The following is an 18,477-nucleotide window of genomic DNA, read 5'->3' on the forward strand; positions in this document are numbered from 1 at the left end:
AATCGAAGCTTGACAAATGAAACACGATAAGAGTGTTCTCCTGTATAGAAAAAATAATGATAAAACTAACAGCTTATTAGTGTTATATGATATGATATTAGATATCATCATTAAATGGCAGCAATGAAATCAACAAAAGAGCTTGCCAGGTAAGCTTAACTTTTCGCCATGTTCGTGATCTATATAATAATATTGGAAACAGGACGGTTCGCACCCTTTCAATTTCGGACCCGTGCACTTTCGCCCCCTTTCAATTTCGCACCGTGCACTTTCGCCCCTTTTTAAACCGCGGGTAATGTGCTGCTGTTGATTGATGATCGATCGCTTCAACTCCCGGCGGTACATTGTCTGTGTTTGCAGTACCGGTACTGAGTCCAGCGTGTACAAAAGCAAATAGTATGTTTACCCGGGATGTTGATGGACTCTCCGGTTCGATTGAATTTAATAGGCCTATATTATTACAATATATTAAATGTGCTTCGACTGAAGATTGGTATTCATTATGTTTTTGATTTGTTATATTATTTTACTTAGGCCTATTTTATTTCATTTCTATTTTATTTTATTTTAGGCCTATTTATTATTTTTATATAATTATTATATTATTATTATTATTATTATTATTATTATTATCATATTATATTATTATTATTATTATTATTATTATTATTAGAATTATGTTACCTTATTAGTACTTTATTAATAGCTATATAATTTAGTGTTCAATTATTTATGGCCTATAAAATTTATATAGGGCCTAATATTGATATGGCCAAAAATTTGATGGCTTATAATTTATAATTTTATCCCATCTTTATGTTGCGAATTGATCTTCTTTGACATGAAACTAATGGGAAAAAATATTTAGCAAATTTCTCAAAGACAAATGCGCACAAAGCAAAACAAATGCCTGGCAGCAGCTTTGTGATAATGCTGTGCTGACTTTCGCCACCTTTCTTCACCGCGAGTATTAGCTGCCACTAGTACGCCGAAACTTCATGAAGCGCCGCCGGGCGTGACATGGGTTCAATCAATGCAATGGTAGCCTACGGTGACTAGGCAGTAGCACGCATATATTCGTCCCAGAACATACCCGTACCGGATCGATTGCTTGACATAAGGTGTGACTTCTTCAACCCATTATGTAATGATCCGGATGGCTTACGGGAAAGCGCCGGGTATGGTGTGGGTTCAATCAATGGTACCGTAAACAGACTCGCAAAAGTGCCATATGCCTAGTGACGCACGATCGATTGCTTGACAAGTCCCCGTGCCCCGCGGCCGCGTGCCGGTATAAACTTGTCAAGAAATACATGCATACAAAGATATTTATTTACTGAACAATATGCTACGATTGCACATTGAGAAATATTACAATTGCATCCTTATTCTTTGCCAAATACAAAATATTATTAATCAGGAAAGTTTTCTGTTCGTTTTAATGAGAAATGTAAATAATGAACCAAATGTTTTAACTTTTATGTCTTTTAATGAATGATGTATTTAAGTCTGTGTTCTTAATTAATTTAATATAGATGTTTCTGCGAGTGTTACATAAATTGTATAAAACAAAGAAATGTAAATACTTTAATGAATTTTGATATATTTGATGTATGATTTTTGATGTTTATGTTTTTAAAAATTCTTACATATATAGGGCCTATGTATAATTCTACAAATTGTTATGTATATTGTTTTCATGACACAGGGCAGATTTAGCAGATTTATCTGAAGGGTAACCCTGTATAAATATGGTTTTAATAAATAACATAAGTAAATAAACAAATTTGTGGAAAAAATGCTATCCAATTCTGCATTGTAAATGATTGACATTTATATGTTCATGATTCATTTTGTTTACCGGCCTGTCAATCACGGACTCATTATGACGATGCTTCATTAACACCACGGCATATCTTACGCGGTATCTTAATCCGCTTTATACTTTATACCAGGGAATAAATAAAGATGTTTATACCGACAATTTTAAGGCAGGATGTTTGAACTCGAAGATGTCAATAATGTAATAGCATCTATTTCTTAGATATTAATAAAGAAGATCGTGCAAAGGGGATGACTTTCTTTCTTTCTTTCTTTTTTATAGTGCCTTTTTTTCTGTTCTTTTTATCAAGAAAGCTGCTTTTTCTTTTGAAACATGTCTTGTTTTTAAATGTTTCTGCACATAATAATTTATTTCTATCAATTAGATTTGTTCAGTTCGTCTTTATTTCTTTGTATTTATTTTTTTTTTCTTTTTCTTTTTTTTCTTTTTTATTTTTTTTTCTTTCTCTTTCTTTCTTCTTCTTTCTTTCTTTGTTTTTCTTTCTTCTTTCTTTCTTAACCCCCGGGGGGGGGGAAATAATTATTGCACAGCCCCTTCCCAGCAAACACAAAACGTTTTCGACATCATTCGCAAAAGGTTATACAAGGTTGTCAGAAAACCTTTAGATGTCGGGTTATATAAAGGGTAGATTAATGGTATAAAAGCGTTTTTATAACATTAAAAACATTTGTTCGTAATTTACTGCACAGCAAACACAAATGTTTTACAGAAAACATTTAAATGTCGGGTTATATAAATGGTATAAAAACGTTTTAATAACATTCCAAAGACGTTTTTGAAACCTTGGTGCAAATCATTCTGATCAGATTGTTATAAAAGAGAAGAAAAAATAACAAATGTTTGCCCAAAATATTTACAATAACGTTTTTAAAATGTTTTTGTGACCTTTATATAACCCGACATTTAAATGTTATTAAAACGTTTTGTAAATAACATTTTAAGAACATTTCTGTGTTTGCCTGGTGCAAATATTTTAATATAATGTTATTTAAGTGTTGACAAAATATTTGGCCAAAAATTTTTGCAAAAATAGTTTACAATGACATTTCGAAAACATTTTAAAAATATTGTTGTAGTGTGTTTTCATACAAAACGTTTAAAACGATTTCATGACCTTTATATAACCCGACATTTTAATGTTATTAAAACGTTTTTACCTGAACCAAAACCAAAACCCAAAATATAACTTATTTAAAACGTTTTAAAAAAGTTTTTGTGTTTGCTGGGTTATTATCATTGTTATTATTCTTATTATTCTTATTATTATCATATTATTATTATTATCATCATATTATATTTTTAAATTAACTTTGTTTATATTATTATCATTGTTAATATTATTATTATTATTATTATTATTATTATTATTATTATTATTATTATTATTATTATTATTATCATATTTTTATTATCATAATATTATATTATTAAATTAACTTTGTTTATATGTTTTGTGTTACTCCCCATTGGATTTTGTGTCATACTTTCATTGTTTTTAATTTTATCCATTGCTTGTTGACACTTGTATGATCCTTTTGGATCCATCCTTTGGTCGTCAGTTGAAAAAAATTTCCCCTGTTTTTTATATACATATTATAATTAATAATTAAATATAAATTTATTATTATTACTATTTTTATCATTGAATTCTAATTATTTCATTATTTTGGGTAAGCCTGCTGCTAAAATATCTGGCCTGTAATATATTCTGAGAAAAAAAAATCGTTCCTCTATTTTGTTTTAAAATATCCTTTCTTTCCTTCCTTCCCGGTTTATCATGACTTAATAAGTGCATGCCCGACGGCCCAGTACTATAAACATACTACCCCGCATTGCCGGGAGTTCAAGCAATCGATCGTGCATCAATCAACAGCATGACAGCAGCACAATACCAGCGGTATAAAAAAGGGGCGAAAGTGCACGGGTGGAAGAAATAGAAAGGGGGCGAAAGTGCACGGTCCGAAATTGAAAGGGTGCGAACCGTCCCAGCATTCATAATATTTATATGATTATATTTATTTTGCAGTAGTGTGTACTACTGTGCAGTTGCAAAGTCAGAGCTAACAATGTGTATGGCTTAAGCGCCTGTCATACTTTCCTGCCGCTTGCCGCTGCGGCAAGCGGCAGGGCGTTTCAACCAATGACAAGCCTAGTTTATTATTCTGTCGGTCCGTGTCACGTCACTTCCGGTTGATGATGTTCGAGTGAAAACAAGTCCGTGATTCGATTTTTGTTGATGATTTTTGTCAGACATTGGTGTAATGTAAATTTCGATCGCAAATAGTCAGTGGAATCAAACAACCGTTTCTAAGTCTTCAGAGTGAAAGAAACTTACTTGATTTACCGCTTATATACTGACAAACTTAAAATTAAATTCCATGGTCGAAAGTGTCGCTTTTTTTCCGAAATTGAATGTCACTCCAGCAACATCGCTATGTAGCCTCCTTCACAGCCGGTTTCTGTTGTACACAACAAACCGTGAGCCACATGCAGCTTGGGCCCGAGACTAGAGATAGCCCGGATGTCCGACCGACAGAATAATTGAAATTGTGTCCATTTGTCTGCATGCAATGCGTGTGCGCCACACCGCTCAGCGGCAAGCGGCAGGGTAGTATGAAACCAGCTTAAAATTTCCACTCACCAATTCGGCAACAGCAGGTCACCTCAGGCTCAGCAGCCAGTCATTAAATCAGAACTTGAGAAGTGCGTTTATTAAGTATTAGCGGACTCGTTGACGTTAGCTAACTGTGTTATATATGCCAGGCAAACTTTAGCTTAGTTAAACACATTTTCTATATTAAAGGGGCATTTCGTGATCCACAGCCTCATCCCCCCACTTTTCTCAAAAAAAGTTGAGATTTTTATATCACTGGAAACCTCTGGCTATACATAATGTTTATGTACAAAATATTTCTTGCAGATTAATTCGTTTTGCAAAGATATCGTGAAATTGAGCTCATTAGCGACCGTGCTCACGACTGACTGAATCTTTTTGATGAAAGTCAATCTTTGACAAGATGTAACTTTGCTACGGAAAGTGCTATGACAAAAAGGTTTTAGTTTTGGCTTTCTTTACTCAAGGGCTTTAATTTGATATATAAAATGATGCAGTTTGATGGCAAATTTGAATTCACCTGGCATTATACTGTGACTGTGTAATCTTCAATAGGATGTCCAACACAGCACAGGGTGCTGCATGACAAGGAGGCGATGTACACATAAAATATGCGCTCGTTAAAGCTTTACGGTACTGCAAAATATAATTATTAGCATCCTCTTTTTATGACTGGCAGGTAGATATCCACAAAAAAGCTGATATTCCCAAAAAAAACAGTTGATTCCAATTTTGTGTTTGTGAGTAAATTTATGCATTATGACTGTGTATTACACCAACTACAAGCTTGTTACGTCTAAAAGTGGGCCAGTCTTATAGATGTGAAACATTGTAATTTCGTTCTGGTGTACCAGAACCGGGACCAGAACGTAATTTCACAATATTTTGGCTATACAAATTAATCTGCAAGAATTTTTGTTTTGTACATGTATAAACATTATGTAGCCGGGGGTTTGTGATACAAAAATCTCAACCTTTTTTTGAGAAAAGTGGGGGGATGATGCTGTGGATCATGAAATGCCCTTTGTTGAGGAGCATGCGTGGGCAGTGTGGCTGAGTCTTGAGTCTTGAGTTCATTCACTCCTTCAATAAGCTAGGTTTGTCCTTGGAGTGGATAAGGCACCTGACTCATAATCCATTATATAGCACTTGTCAACATGTTGTGTCCTTGGCAAGACACTTTATCCTCATTGCTTACGGGGGGATGGGTGGGGTTGGAATGTTTGAAGTTTTTTGTTTCAATGTTGCAATATTGGCGCTGATTTAAACTGCTGCCTACAAATTGCATTATGTCTGTTTCAAAGGTGTGATAATGTAAATTCTAACAATTTGACTTGCTGGTCACTATTTGAGTTTGAAATAAAACCTTCATTTTTTTAATTGCATAAATGATCCACAGCATCATCCTCCACTTTTCTAAAAAAAAGCTGTATTTTGACTGATGAATGTGTGCATTTTTTAATGTCTCAGATCTTATAAATGTTGTTTTAAAATTTATACATGTAGGAAACTTGGGCTGTTGAGAAAGAGATCTTGTACATCACAACAAAGCAGGGATTTGAAAAAAGCTGGCAGAACATGTAAGTACCGTGATTAAAATTACAAAGCTGTTGGTTTCATATAACTTGATAAAATAAATGTACAGTGACTTGAGAATCCTCCATTTTAATATGGGTTATCAACATAATGCTCCTTGCATGGGGTCAGTTTCAATCTTACATCAGCTTTAGTATGGGCTGTAATATCTTTTTAGATTTTGCAGCCTAAATTCAAATTTGAGCCAATTTGAAGGGGGGGATAATCAGGTGTAACCCATTGGATGATACAGAATGGCCCAATTTAATAAGCCCTCATATTCAATGACCTGTGGCGTGTTTCACTAAGATGTACGTAAGTAGGGTTCCTACGTGCAGTATTTGGCGTTACTTACGAACGGTCTCTTACGACTGATCGTAGCCACGTACTGTACGTAAAACTGTTTCACTAAACTGTACGTGGCTACGATGAGTCGTAAGTCTGATTGTACGTAAACTCTGCGTATAAACATGTTTTAAACACTGCGTGACGCCTTAGTTAAACCCCATACGCGCACATGCACGCTTATAATTGCGGTCTTTTTATAATTGTGATTTGTATTATGTAGGCCCTATTTAGCAATGTTTATAGGTCTATATTTCCTTCTTTTTCTTTCTTTCTTTATCTCTTTCTTTCTTATTTTCTTTCTACCTTCCTTTCTTTCTTTCTTCTGTCTTTCTTTCTTTCTTTCTTTCTTTTCTTTCTTTCTTTGCGTTTTTATCACGTTTCTTCCTTCCACCTCATAATATACATTCTGACTTTATGTTTCTCTTTTTACTTCCTTCTCTTTTCTTTGTTTCTCTCCCTTTTTTACTATTATTTCATGAATCTCTTTTCTTTTAAAACTTCGGGGTTTTCACCTTTCCACTTTATAAACAGGCTCGCTTTTTGTTCTTGCTTTCTTAATGTCACTTTTTTATAAGTTGAACTATTCTTGGTTCATATATTTGTCATTCCTTCATTTTCTTCTGTTCTTTGCAATTTTACTTCTCCCCTTCCTTTCTATCCACTTTCTGTCATTTTTATAGTTTATATTTCTTTCTTCTAAATTAATATAATGTTCTTCTTCATTCTTATTTCTATCTATCAATCAATCACTCAATCAAACAACCAATCAGCTAACTTTATTTCAAAATCACAACAACAATATATTTATTTTCCCTACTTTGTTTCTTCTTTCCTCTTTTTCTTCCATTCTGTATTAAATCTAAAGGGTGTCACAAAAGTTCCTTAAAGATTTTGCTACATCTTGTACATTAGATTATGAACAATATGAATATAGATTTTCGCAAAGAGGAAATTTTGATATCTAACATGACCAGTTTTTGGTCAATGTTAAATGCAAAACATTTCATCGAATATAAAGAAAAGCATACTAGTAGGCCCGTATAAAAGAAATTATAGCACGACACGTGACGGTGAAATATATATTAATAATGGTTCGCTCAAAAACACCACCGATACTTTAGCCTCCTCTCTTACAATAATAGCATGTGTATGGCAAGCCAGAGCGGACATAAATGCGAAATTTAACGACCTATCTATCAAATTTAGTTACATACCCCTCAAACCTTAACGATATGCATGTCAAATTTCACTACATACGCGTCAAACTTTAACGATATGCATGTCAAACTTCACTACTTATGCGTCAAATTCAACGACATGCATGTCAAACCTCACGCTGTGCCTATCGAGCATAACGCAGTGTATATCGAACACAACACTGTACCTGTCGAGCATAACGCCCTGTACGTCAAAACATGACGACATGCATGTCCAAAAAATGACGACGAAAAAAAAATGATGACGAAAAAAAAATGACGATTAAAAAAAAATGACGAAGAAGAAAAAAATGACGGCGAAAAAAAATGACGGCGAAAAAAAATGAATGACTAAAAAAAAAGACGCATTTAAAAAAACTAAAGAAAAAATAGCCTATGTCTTTGATGTTTAAAGAGTGATAGAGTTACGCAATCTGCTGTTTAGTTATCAATTAGAACTTTGTAGAGAAACATGACAAGATAGCTTTTTATTGTGTTGAAATACAAAAAAGTATGTCAATATTTTGGTGCACTCTTAACTATAATTTTTGCTTTTTGCAAAACATGCACATGGAGGCCGCATAATCATGATAATGTGGTTTTATATTAAAATTCCACTCAGCCAAAATTATTCCTAAAATATATAGGAATATCGAATAGACACGAGAGGTTCTTTAAATATTTTAAGAAACTTGTTGGAAGCTATTGTAGGACGCGTTTCGATTAACTATGATCAAATTCATTTGATCTTTTTTCATCAGCTACATTTTGCTGCGTTTGATCTTAGGATAAATGCCCATTTTAGGCTGTTTTGTCGCACCTATATACCAAATGACTGCCTAACATTTTGATAATCAAAATGGTAGATAATGTGGATCAAACACATAAGCGTGTTATATTTTAATCTTCATTACTTATATGGATGTATCTGGTCTAGATAAGACTAAGAAAACAAACCGATATAATGAACAAGTTTGAAAATACAACATACTTTGGTTTTGTTGGTTGAAACTATGATAAAGAGCCCGTTTTAGGCATGCTTTTTTTTTATAAAGTTCTATACATAGGCCTACAGTGCAGCGTTATTTAATGTACATATATAAGAGAGCCTTATTATGAGGACCATATGATTACCCGATTGGGCGTGGTTTTATATGGTTCATTATAAGGTCTATATATTTAAAATAACATGTATAACATGTAGATCAGGTCTGTATAAGAACATATGGAACTAGTGCAACCAACTAAAGTGTCAAGGAAGCTCGTAAGGAAACATTCATGAAGATAATGTGATGATAAATAATTAATTTTCATCCAATAGATCTAACAAATCTTTCAGTGTAGGAGACATAGGACAATTCCGGATTTGGAGTTAGCATCCGCTATACTCTGCAGAGTCAAAGATATATTAGGGTTTTTGTTTGAAGTTATGCCGTTAAAGTTTGACAGGTACATATGTAGATACGGTTGGACATGCATATCGTTAATAGTTTGACAGGTATGCCGTTAAAGTTCGACAGGTAGATAGTTAGTTGGACATGCATATCGTTTAGTTTGACAGGTATGCCGTTAAAGTTCGACAGGTAGATAGTTAGTTGGACATGCATATCGTTTAGTTTGACAGGTATGCCGTTAAAGTTCGACAGGTACTAGTAGATAGTTAGTTGGACATGCATATCGTTTAGTTTGACAGGTATGCCGTTAAAGTTCGACAGGTAGATAGTTAGTTGGACATGCATATCGTTAATAGTTTGATAGGTATGCCGTTAAAGTTCGACAGGTAGATAGTTAAGTTTGACATGCATATCGTTTAGTTTGACAGGTATGCCGTTAAAGTTCGACAGGTAGGTAGTTAAGTTCGACATGCATATCGTTTAGTTTGATAGACATCTTGTCAAATTTCATATTTATGTCCGCTCAGGCATTCCATACATGTGTCTACAATTAATAATAGCTTAGTATTGGTCACAAAATGATAAAAACAATGTTTGTGATATAGGTCTACAATCAAATTTAAAAAGATGTGTACGAAAATTGGCAACAGGTGAAACATCTTCTTGATTTTATGTTGGGGTTGCTATTTTTAATATCACAAGATTATTTAAATTGGCTGGGCAGCATTTCATAATATTAAACTGAGTAATTAAAGGGGAAAACATACCTTATACTGAGTAAAATGAAATCATTACTTTGATAGATTATTAGATGACTTTTCCTTGCATAGTCTCAAATGAAATTATATAAAGTATATTAAAATATACAAGCTAACCGCAGTACCTAAACTTTGACGTGAGGGTGCAATCAAAGTTGATGTGAAGGTGCAATCAAGCCCATATACATGTAGAGGTGCTTGGCATTGAAGCAATTTTTGACAACATCATGGCCGTTGAAGCTGAAACTTAATTGAGTATTTTCTTGTTTTGAGTAGTGACAGAGTTTTTAAAACTTCGGAAGTCCAAAATTCAAATATTTCAATTTAATTGGTAAACATCATGAGTAAACTTACCTGACATGGATATATAAAAGTTGATATCTTTGGTTTAAAAAGGACAATGAACTCAATGGAATATCCATATATTTGAGTAGTTTAAAAATGGTTTTAATGCTTTCAAAGAAAGTAAATTATGCTAAGTTTGCTCTTTTCAAATTATGTATTTGAATTATCCTTACGATTATACTTGTGAGAGATATAGTGGTTGAAAATGGTAAAGAGACTTTTGGGATACCTCATATATCATTTCATTTTTCCATTACATGTCTTCTATTGTTGAATTTCTGTTAACTCTACTTTCTTTCACTCCCTCATCTGCTCATGCCTGTTTTCCCTTTGTCATTTTATTTCTTGCTCTCTTTCATTCATCCAGCCATTATTTCTATTATGTATTCGTGACTTCTTTCTTCGTTCTGTATCTTATTTTTTCCTCGGTTTTTGTATTTACTTTCTGTCTTTTTTGCTGTATGCTCCAAAATGTTTTTCCTTACTTGCTTCCGTACCGATTTATCTTTTTACTTGTAGTATTATAAAGTGTTTGTTATTGTTGTAAATAAATGCTATACATATACATAAAAAGACATACAAAGTAACAAAATCAAACCCAAATTTGGGTAATGCATATTTTCATAAATGGTGGTTTTTCTGTGCTCAAAAATGTTTGTACAAGTTTAAAGACGGCAAAGCGCTTGTGCCAATTTTGAAAATTATAATTACAAAATTGAAAGGCCTAAACTGATGCAATAATCACAATCAGATTTACACGCACATCAGGGGATAGCCTGGGCCTACAAACAACAGTAATGGGGAAAAATAAGGCAGCAAAAAAAGCTTGAAAGAAAAACATTCAAACGAATGTAAAGGAAAATGAAAGAACAAAACAGGAAAATAAGGAAAGTAAAGAAGAAAAGAAAAGTGGTGAATTAAAACAGTTTTTTAGTAAATAAATAATCATTTTCTTCCAACACTAACTTTAAAGATGCTTATACATAATTGACTTGAGTCAAGATTCTCTTTTTCAAAGGGGTCACATTGACTAAAAGCGCCTTTATTTATTCGTTTATTTTTGATGCACTCGGGAGTTATCATTAGCCTTCTCAGGTTTACAAAACAATCATAAAAACATAGGCCTATATAATATATCAATAAAACTTAATGAAAATAAGAAATATAGAATGAACATGTAAGTATATAGTAACAAAAGATAATTTTAAATTGATAGGCCCCGGCCCAAGTATCTAACGTATATGAAAGAATAAATTTATGAATTAATTAACTAATAAATAAATAAATAAATAAATAAATAAATAAATAAATAAATAAATAAATAAATAAATAAATAAATAAATAAATAAATAAATAAATAAATAAATAAATAAATAAATAAATAAATAAATAAATAAATAAATAAATAAATAAATAAATAAATAAATAAATAAATAAATAAATAAATAAATAAATAAATAAATATAAGTGAATAAGTAGGCCATATAATATAAAGTAAAATAACAGTAAATAATATATATAAATCGATAAATGCTCAAACATTAAACAACTCGTTTTTCTCTCTTTCTTTCTTTCATGCTTTCATTCATTCATTCATTCATTTGTTCCTTCGTTTATTCTCATTTCTATCTTCCTTCTTTAGTTTTAACATTCTTTCCTTTTTTTATCTTTTTTGCACGTTTTATTTCTTTATCTTTCTTTTTATTTGATTTCGATTCTCATTTTTTACCTTTTCGCTTTCTGACGTTTTGCTTTCAGTTTACATTCTTTGGCTGAATTCCTTTTTTTTACTTTGTCCTTTTCTTTCTTTTTTCCTCTTTTGTTAGCGTTTTGTCTTCTTCCTTTGGCTTCCCTATCTTTACTTCTTGTTCTTTATTTTTTGTTCTGTTTTTCTGCACAGCTGGCTGGGAGGAAAGTGGTGCAGAAATTGGGAATGAAGGAGGGTGAGGACGACGGGAAAGTGAATTGTTCCTTTGCTTGGTTTTGTTTTGTTTGAATTTTGTTTTTCTGAGCTCTATTAACATTTAGCTTAAACCGTCATTATTTCGTTTAATAATAAATATATAGATAAAGAAAGAAAGATATTAATAAAGTAGACCTATTAGTGAATAAGTGGGCCAAAATAAAAATTAATGAATACATGAATAAATAAAAGTAAATTATATAAATAGGCCTAAATCGAGATAGGCCTATCGTACAATTTTAATATCAGATTGAGCGGGATCCGCGCCATGCATGCCCGGGCATGCATGCATGGCATGGGTGCGCTGTATGCAAATTAGCCAGCAAAATGTGCTTAACCGTACTTACGAACACCCCTTGAGGTGCTCATAAAGTTACGGCGCGTTTGCCTCATTTACGTACTGTTTACGAAGTCGCAGACTGTTTGTGAAACAAGTTTACGTACTGTTCGTAACTTACGAACGGTTCACGGAGTTTACGTACGGTTGACACCCCTTACGACGAGTCGTAACGCTTAGTGAAACACGCCACTGGCCCAGTATGCAATTTATCTATACTGCAAGATTGCACACACATGGAACATGGTAGAATAAAATCTTTTTAAAGTGTGGGGCCTGCATGATGCTTGTAAAATTATAAAACACAATGGCTTAAAAATATTGTTACCGGGTAACACTCTTTTGTTTTTTTCTTTCCTGTAATAAAGGTCAAATATTTTCCTATCTGGTAGTGATAGATTTTGAGTCCACATGCTGGAAAGACAAGAAGAATGTAGGCCAGGAAATAAGTAAGTATGTCACTCACTAATAGGTTCCACAATACCAAATGCCAGTACCATAGAAGTGTACATGTACAGAATTTGCCCTACATGTATGAAACATCATTTTTTTCTCCATAGGAGTGACTCGGTTCTTAGTGACAGCAATGATTGATGAAATCAACCCTTGTCTGATCTCTAAAAGTATAGGCAAAATTGATTTTCAGTTTAAAATTTCTTCAAAAATGTGATTTTCAACGAATTTTCTGCTAAATATAAAAGGAAATTACTATTTTCACCTAACTAACAAGTAAAAAGTCAGTAGCTCTTGAAATAATTTCACAAGCGTGAAATGAAAATCATAGGGGCCACACCACCCCCATGGTCATCTTTGATGGCCATTCTTACCCCTGTGTAAGGTGCTGGGGTGACATTTTATCACCAAAATTAGCGCAAAGGATGTATCTACGATTAGCTTAGGTCGTTTCGGCGTAAATGCATGTGTTTTTATGACAGATAAAAAGTCTTGGGGGTGGTACATGTGTACAACCCCACCCCTTTGTAGTTGTAGGGTTAAAGTACTTATAAACTTGATTTTCTCTGTTTCTTACATTTTAATGTACAACGATGTTCAAATTGTTGTAACTTTGTAACCAAAGGTCGTATTGACATGGGGTTTTCACTAATGTGGAGCTTTGAATACGCTGAAAATGAAAATGTTTTGTGGTTTCTTATATTTGTGATTGCAAACAGTAATACACATTAAAGCCTGAGTAAAAAATATTTTTGTGGGCTTTACAATACGAAGTTCTGAAATTAACAGCGAAAAAAATGCAAATTTAAATACCTCACAAAAATTTTAGTGCTATACTGTATTAGTGTTGACAAAGGTAGACAAGCTGACAGAGGGTTTGAAATTGAGAATATGCTGGATTTTTACCATGAACTATTCATAACAATTCTTTTGTTTTTCCTTTTCAGTTGAGTTTCCTGCTGTGCTACTAAACACTAGCACTGGTGAGGTAGAGTCAGAATTCCACACCTATGTTTTGCCTGAAGAAAACCCTATACTGAGTGACTTCTGCACAGAATTCACAGGAATAACACAGGTAAAATGCTTGACATCATTGTACAGTCTGTACCCTTCCTCGAGTCAGTAATTTAGATATTTATATAATATTGAATGAGTTTTGAGTGTGATACAAGAAAATATTGACGAGATAGAAAAATATTGCACGAAAGTCGAAGATTTAATGCAATATTTTTCTATCGAAAGTGCAATATTTTCTTGTATCACACTCAAAGCCATTCAATATTATTATTATTATTTATATCAGGCTTTTGCTATGCGGTAAAATGAAATTTTAAGCTTACCTTGCCACCACGTTTAACCAATAACCAATGTGTTTTGTAATGTAAGCTTACCTTTTGACCTGCTTGTTTTCTGCTCTTTACTCTCCCAAGACAATTTCTGAATAATTATATATAGGTTTATTTGTAGATGTGGATTATATTTCCTAAGGTTATCATCATCCAGAATTGCCGCTAATTAAGTTTGTGATTTTACTTGTTTATACAGTACGTAAATCTCCAGTGAGCCGTTACGGTGTCTGTAGTGTATTGTTGTGCTGTTGTATCATGACGCGAGTTGGTGCTGGTAACGCTTGTGACGACAGACGCTGATATCTGCTGCATACAATATTTTAAAAATATTGTATTGCATCCGGTATTTTGCAAATATTGTACAATATACAGTTTTATTGTATCGCTCAAAAGCCTGATATAAATAATAATGTTTTTTATTGTATCTCTATTATGTAATGATGAGAAGTATATGAAGTATACATTTTTGGAATGGATATAATGCAAGGAATTCAACTAGCATAACAGATTCCTGCAAAAATTAACAGTTTTTGAGAAAATCTAAAAATTTGGTTTTACTTTACTGACTCTAGGAAGGTATACTGACTATAAAAGTGTAATAGTCCCATTTCTTTTGAAGTTTAGTTGAGTTAGGGTGTATTTCACATAGCAGAAAAAACTATTAAATGCTATAAAAATAGGTTAAGGAGACAAACCTGTGGTCATAGGTTGGAGTGCCCATCTCTCTTTCTAAGCAATTGTTCCAGACTCCTCCATGTAATGTTGCTGCAGGGGGATCACTACACCTCCACAGCAAGTCTGTTATCCTTCCCAGCATTGAATAAAGTCAGTACCCATTTGTACATCTGGATGTGGAGAGGAAGTAGGAGTGAAGAGACTTGCCTTAGTGCATAACATGTTGATGCTGTGGGGATTTGAACCCACAACTTTGAGCTACATTATGATTACAAGTCAGTCTTAGACCGCTGTGCCATCATATCCCATCATGGGGTTGTTATGCTTGTACCACTGTTCATTGATCCTGATGCTCCTGAAAATGTCGCAACCTGCATGGCCTTGAGAGAATAGGCATCACAGTGTGTGGGTAGGGGTGGGGGTGTTCTATTCAGAGCTACCCTCATTTGGGGATTTACACATGACATGCCATGTAAGAAAGTTGCAAATTTCAGTGAAAATGCAAAGTAGACTATGTGGATGAAAGGGCTATTCCATTTGAATTCCATATATCCCTGGAAAACATCCTTAATCTTATACACAGGGAGTGGGAATTTCAAATTGGGTTACTTGAGTGGGTAGCTCCATTTGAAATCTGCACCCCCTGTGTTGGAGTTTAAAGTCATGTCTTCCATAAGGAGTTTATGGATATCAACTGGAATAGCCCAATGCCTGGTCATATTCAGTGTGTGTGAGCATGCTAGTCTGCTTGAACAATATAAAAGAGACAATGCTTTGTGCATAGTATACCCCCTCCCTTCCATATATTAGGTATGTCCACATATGGAAAAGTTTTCCTGTAAAAGTCTCTTTAAATAAATTATACTCGACTCCAGTGTGTGCACGCTGTGTGTGCAGAGGCGTGTATGTTGCAGATATAGATAAGATTTAACTAGTTTTATACTCATTTTATTTTCACCCAGGCTCAGGTTGAATCTGGTCCTCCTATACGTGTATGCTTAAGTCAGTTCTCTAGATGGTTAAGAAAACTGGAAGCAGAAAAAGGTATAGCCTACAACACAACTCAAGATGATAGCAAGAAGCTGTGTACATTTGTAACATGGTCAGGTAAGCCACTTTCTAGATACACCCCACCCTTTTATTTTTGTCTTCAGTCAAGTTGACCTCCAAAGTCAACGGCAGTCCTGTGGCGGATGAACTGAGAGAAGGGAAATGTTGCTTATCCTAAGTCCACCTTGTAGAAGGCAATGGCGAGCCACTACAGTATTAGCCTTGAGGTAGAGGGTGGTTGTGTAGTTTGGTGCGCATGGTTATCGGTCGGAAGGTTGCAAGATCATGACCTTTCTAATTTCTCCTCTGTCCCACTCATTGTGGCCCTAAACGTGCAGATACCACAGTTGGTGCATAGCGTGCTGTGGTACGGAGAGTCACATAAAATGGTGGTCCCATGTACCAGCATGAGCAATATCTGGACATGGAAAAGTTGCAGTCCTTTTCATAAAGAGCAGGGGATCAGCCCGGACCTGTTGTCTGTCACACTCAGCATTGAGGTCAACTTGCGCTGCCCTTAGGGGCTTGGGAGCATATCGACCCATGACGCGCTTTGAGGGATGTGAGTATGTGTGTATTGGCTTTTGCGTGGTCAATTCGTAATAAAGTGTAACAAAACTTTTTTGTGCAATTTATTTAATAAAATTAGGAAGATAAAATTGTATTTCATTATAACTTTTACAACAGATTGGGACCTTGCAATATGTTTACATTATGAGTGTAGAAGAAAGCAACTGGTGAAGCCTCCTGCATTGACAAGTTGGATAGACCTGAGAGCAACATATAAGGTATAGTAACACCTTGCTATATGTTTACATTATGAGTGTAGGAGAAAGCAACTGGTAAAGCCTCCTGCATTGACAAGTTGGATAGACCTGAGAGCAACATATAAGGTATAGTAACACCTTGCTATATGTTTACATTATGAGTGTAGAAGAAAGCAACTGGTAAAGCCTCCTGCATTGACAAGTTGGATAGACCTGAGAGCAACATATAAGGTATAGTAACACCTTGCTATATGTTTACATTATGAGTGTAAGAGAAAGCAACTGGTAAAGCCTCCTGCATTGACAAGTTGGATAGACCTGAGAGCAACATATAAGGTATAGTAACACCTTGCTATATGTTTACATTATGAGTGTAGAAGAAAGCAATTGGTGAAGCCTCCTGCATTGACAAGTTGGATAGACCTGAGAGCAACATATAAGGTATAGTAACACCTTGCTATATGTTTACATTATGAGTGTAGGAGAAAGCAACTGGTAAAGCCTCCTGCATTGACAAGTTGGATAGACCTGAGAGCAACATATAAGGTATAGTAACACCTTGCTATATGTTTACATTATGAGTGTAAGAGAAAGCAACTGGTAAAGCCTCCTGCATTGACAAGTTGGATAGACCTGAGAGCAACATATAAGGTATAGTAACACCTTGCTATATGTTTACATTATGAGTGTAGAAGAAAGCAATTGGTGAAGCCTCCTGCATTGACAAGTTGGATAGACCTGAGAGCAACATATAAGGTATAGTAACACCTTGCAATATGTTTACATTATGAGTGTAAGAGAAAGCAACTGGTGAAGCCTCCTGCATTGACAAGTTGGATAGACCTGAGAGCAACATATAAGGTATAGTAACACCTTGCAATATGTTTACATTATGAGTGTAAGAGAAAGCAACTGGTAAAGCCTCCTGCATTGACAAGTTGGATAGACCTGAGAGCAACATATAAGGTATAGTAACACCTTGCTATATGTTTACATTATGAGTGTAAGAGAAAGCAACTGGTGAAGCCACCTGTATTGACAAGTTGGATAGACCTGAGAGCAACATATAAGGTATAGTAACACCTTGCTATATGTTTACATTATGAGTGTAGAAGAAAGCAACTGGTAAAGCCTCCTGCATTGACAAGTTGGATAGACCTGAGAGCAACATATAAGGTATAGTAACACCTTGCTATATGTTTACATTATGAGTGTAGAAGAAAGCAATTGGTAAAGCCTCCTGCATTGACAAGTTGGATAGACCTAAGAGCAACATATAAGGTATAGTAACACCTTGCAATATGTTTACATTATGAGTGTAAGAGAAAGCAACTGGTGAAGCCACCTGTATTGACAAGTTGGATAGACCTGAGAGCAACATATAAGGTATAGTAACACCTTGCTATATGTTTACATTATGAGTGTAGAAGAAAGCAACTGGTAAAGCCTCCTGCATTGACAAGTTGGATAGACCTGAGAGCAACATATAAGGTATAGTAACACCTTGCAATATGTTTACATTATGAGTGTAGAAGAAAGCAACTGGTAAAGCCTCCTGCATTGACAAGTTGGATAGACCTGAGAGCAACATATAAGGTATAGTAACACCTTGCAATATGTTTACATTATGAGTGTAGAAGAAAGCAATTGGTGAAGCCTCCTGCATTGACAAGTTGGATAGACCTGAGAGCAACATATAAGGTATAGTAACACCTTGCAATATGTTTACATTATGAGTGTAGAAGAAAGCAATTGGTGAAGCCACCTGTATTGACAAGTTGGATAGACCTGAGAGCAACATATAAGGTAT

At 34.4% G+C, this 18,477-nt stretch overlaps 1 protein-coding gene across 1 annotated transcript in view; it reads left to right on the plus strand.

Moving 5' to 3' along the window:
* The first annotated feature begins 2 nt into the window (after nt 1-2).
* Nucleotides 3-18,477, plus strand: part of LOC140163457 (ERI1 exoribonuclease 2-like) — a 30,374-nt gene continuing 11,899 nt past the window's right edge. Inside the window, exons 1-6 of the mRNA XM_072186771.1 lie at nt 3-149; nt 5,964-6,037; nt 12,742-12,822; nt 13,774-13,901; nt 15,813-15,957; nt 16,588-16,688. Coding sequence (XP_072042872.1) covers nt 115-149; nt 5,964-6,037; nt 12,742-12,822; nt 13,774-13,901; nt 15,813-15,957; nt 16,588-16,688 — 564 coding nt within the window. The 5' untranslated portion in view covers nt 3-114. The remainder of the gene's footprint in view (nt 150-5,963; nt 6,038-12,741; nt 12,823-13,773; nt 13,902-15,812; nt 15,958-16,587; nt 16,689-18,477) is intronic.

This window comes from Amphiura filiformis, chromosome 11 (assembly GCF_039555335.1).
Source record: "Amphiura filiformis chromosome 11, Afil_fr2py, whole genome shotgun sequence".
In the NCBI taxonomy this organism is placed as follows: domain Eukaryota; kingdom Metazoa; phylum Echinodermata; class Ophiuroidea; order Amphilepidida; family Amphiuridae; genus Amphiura; species Amphiura filiformis.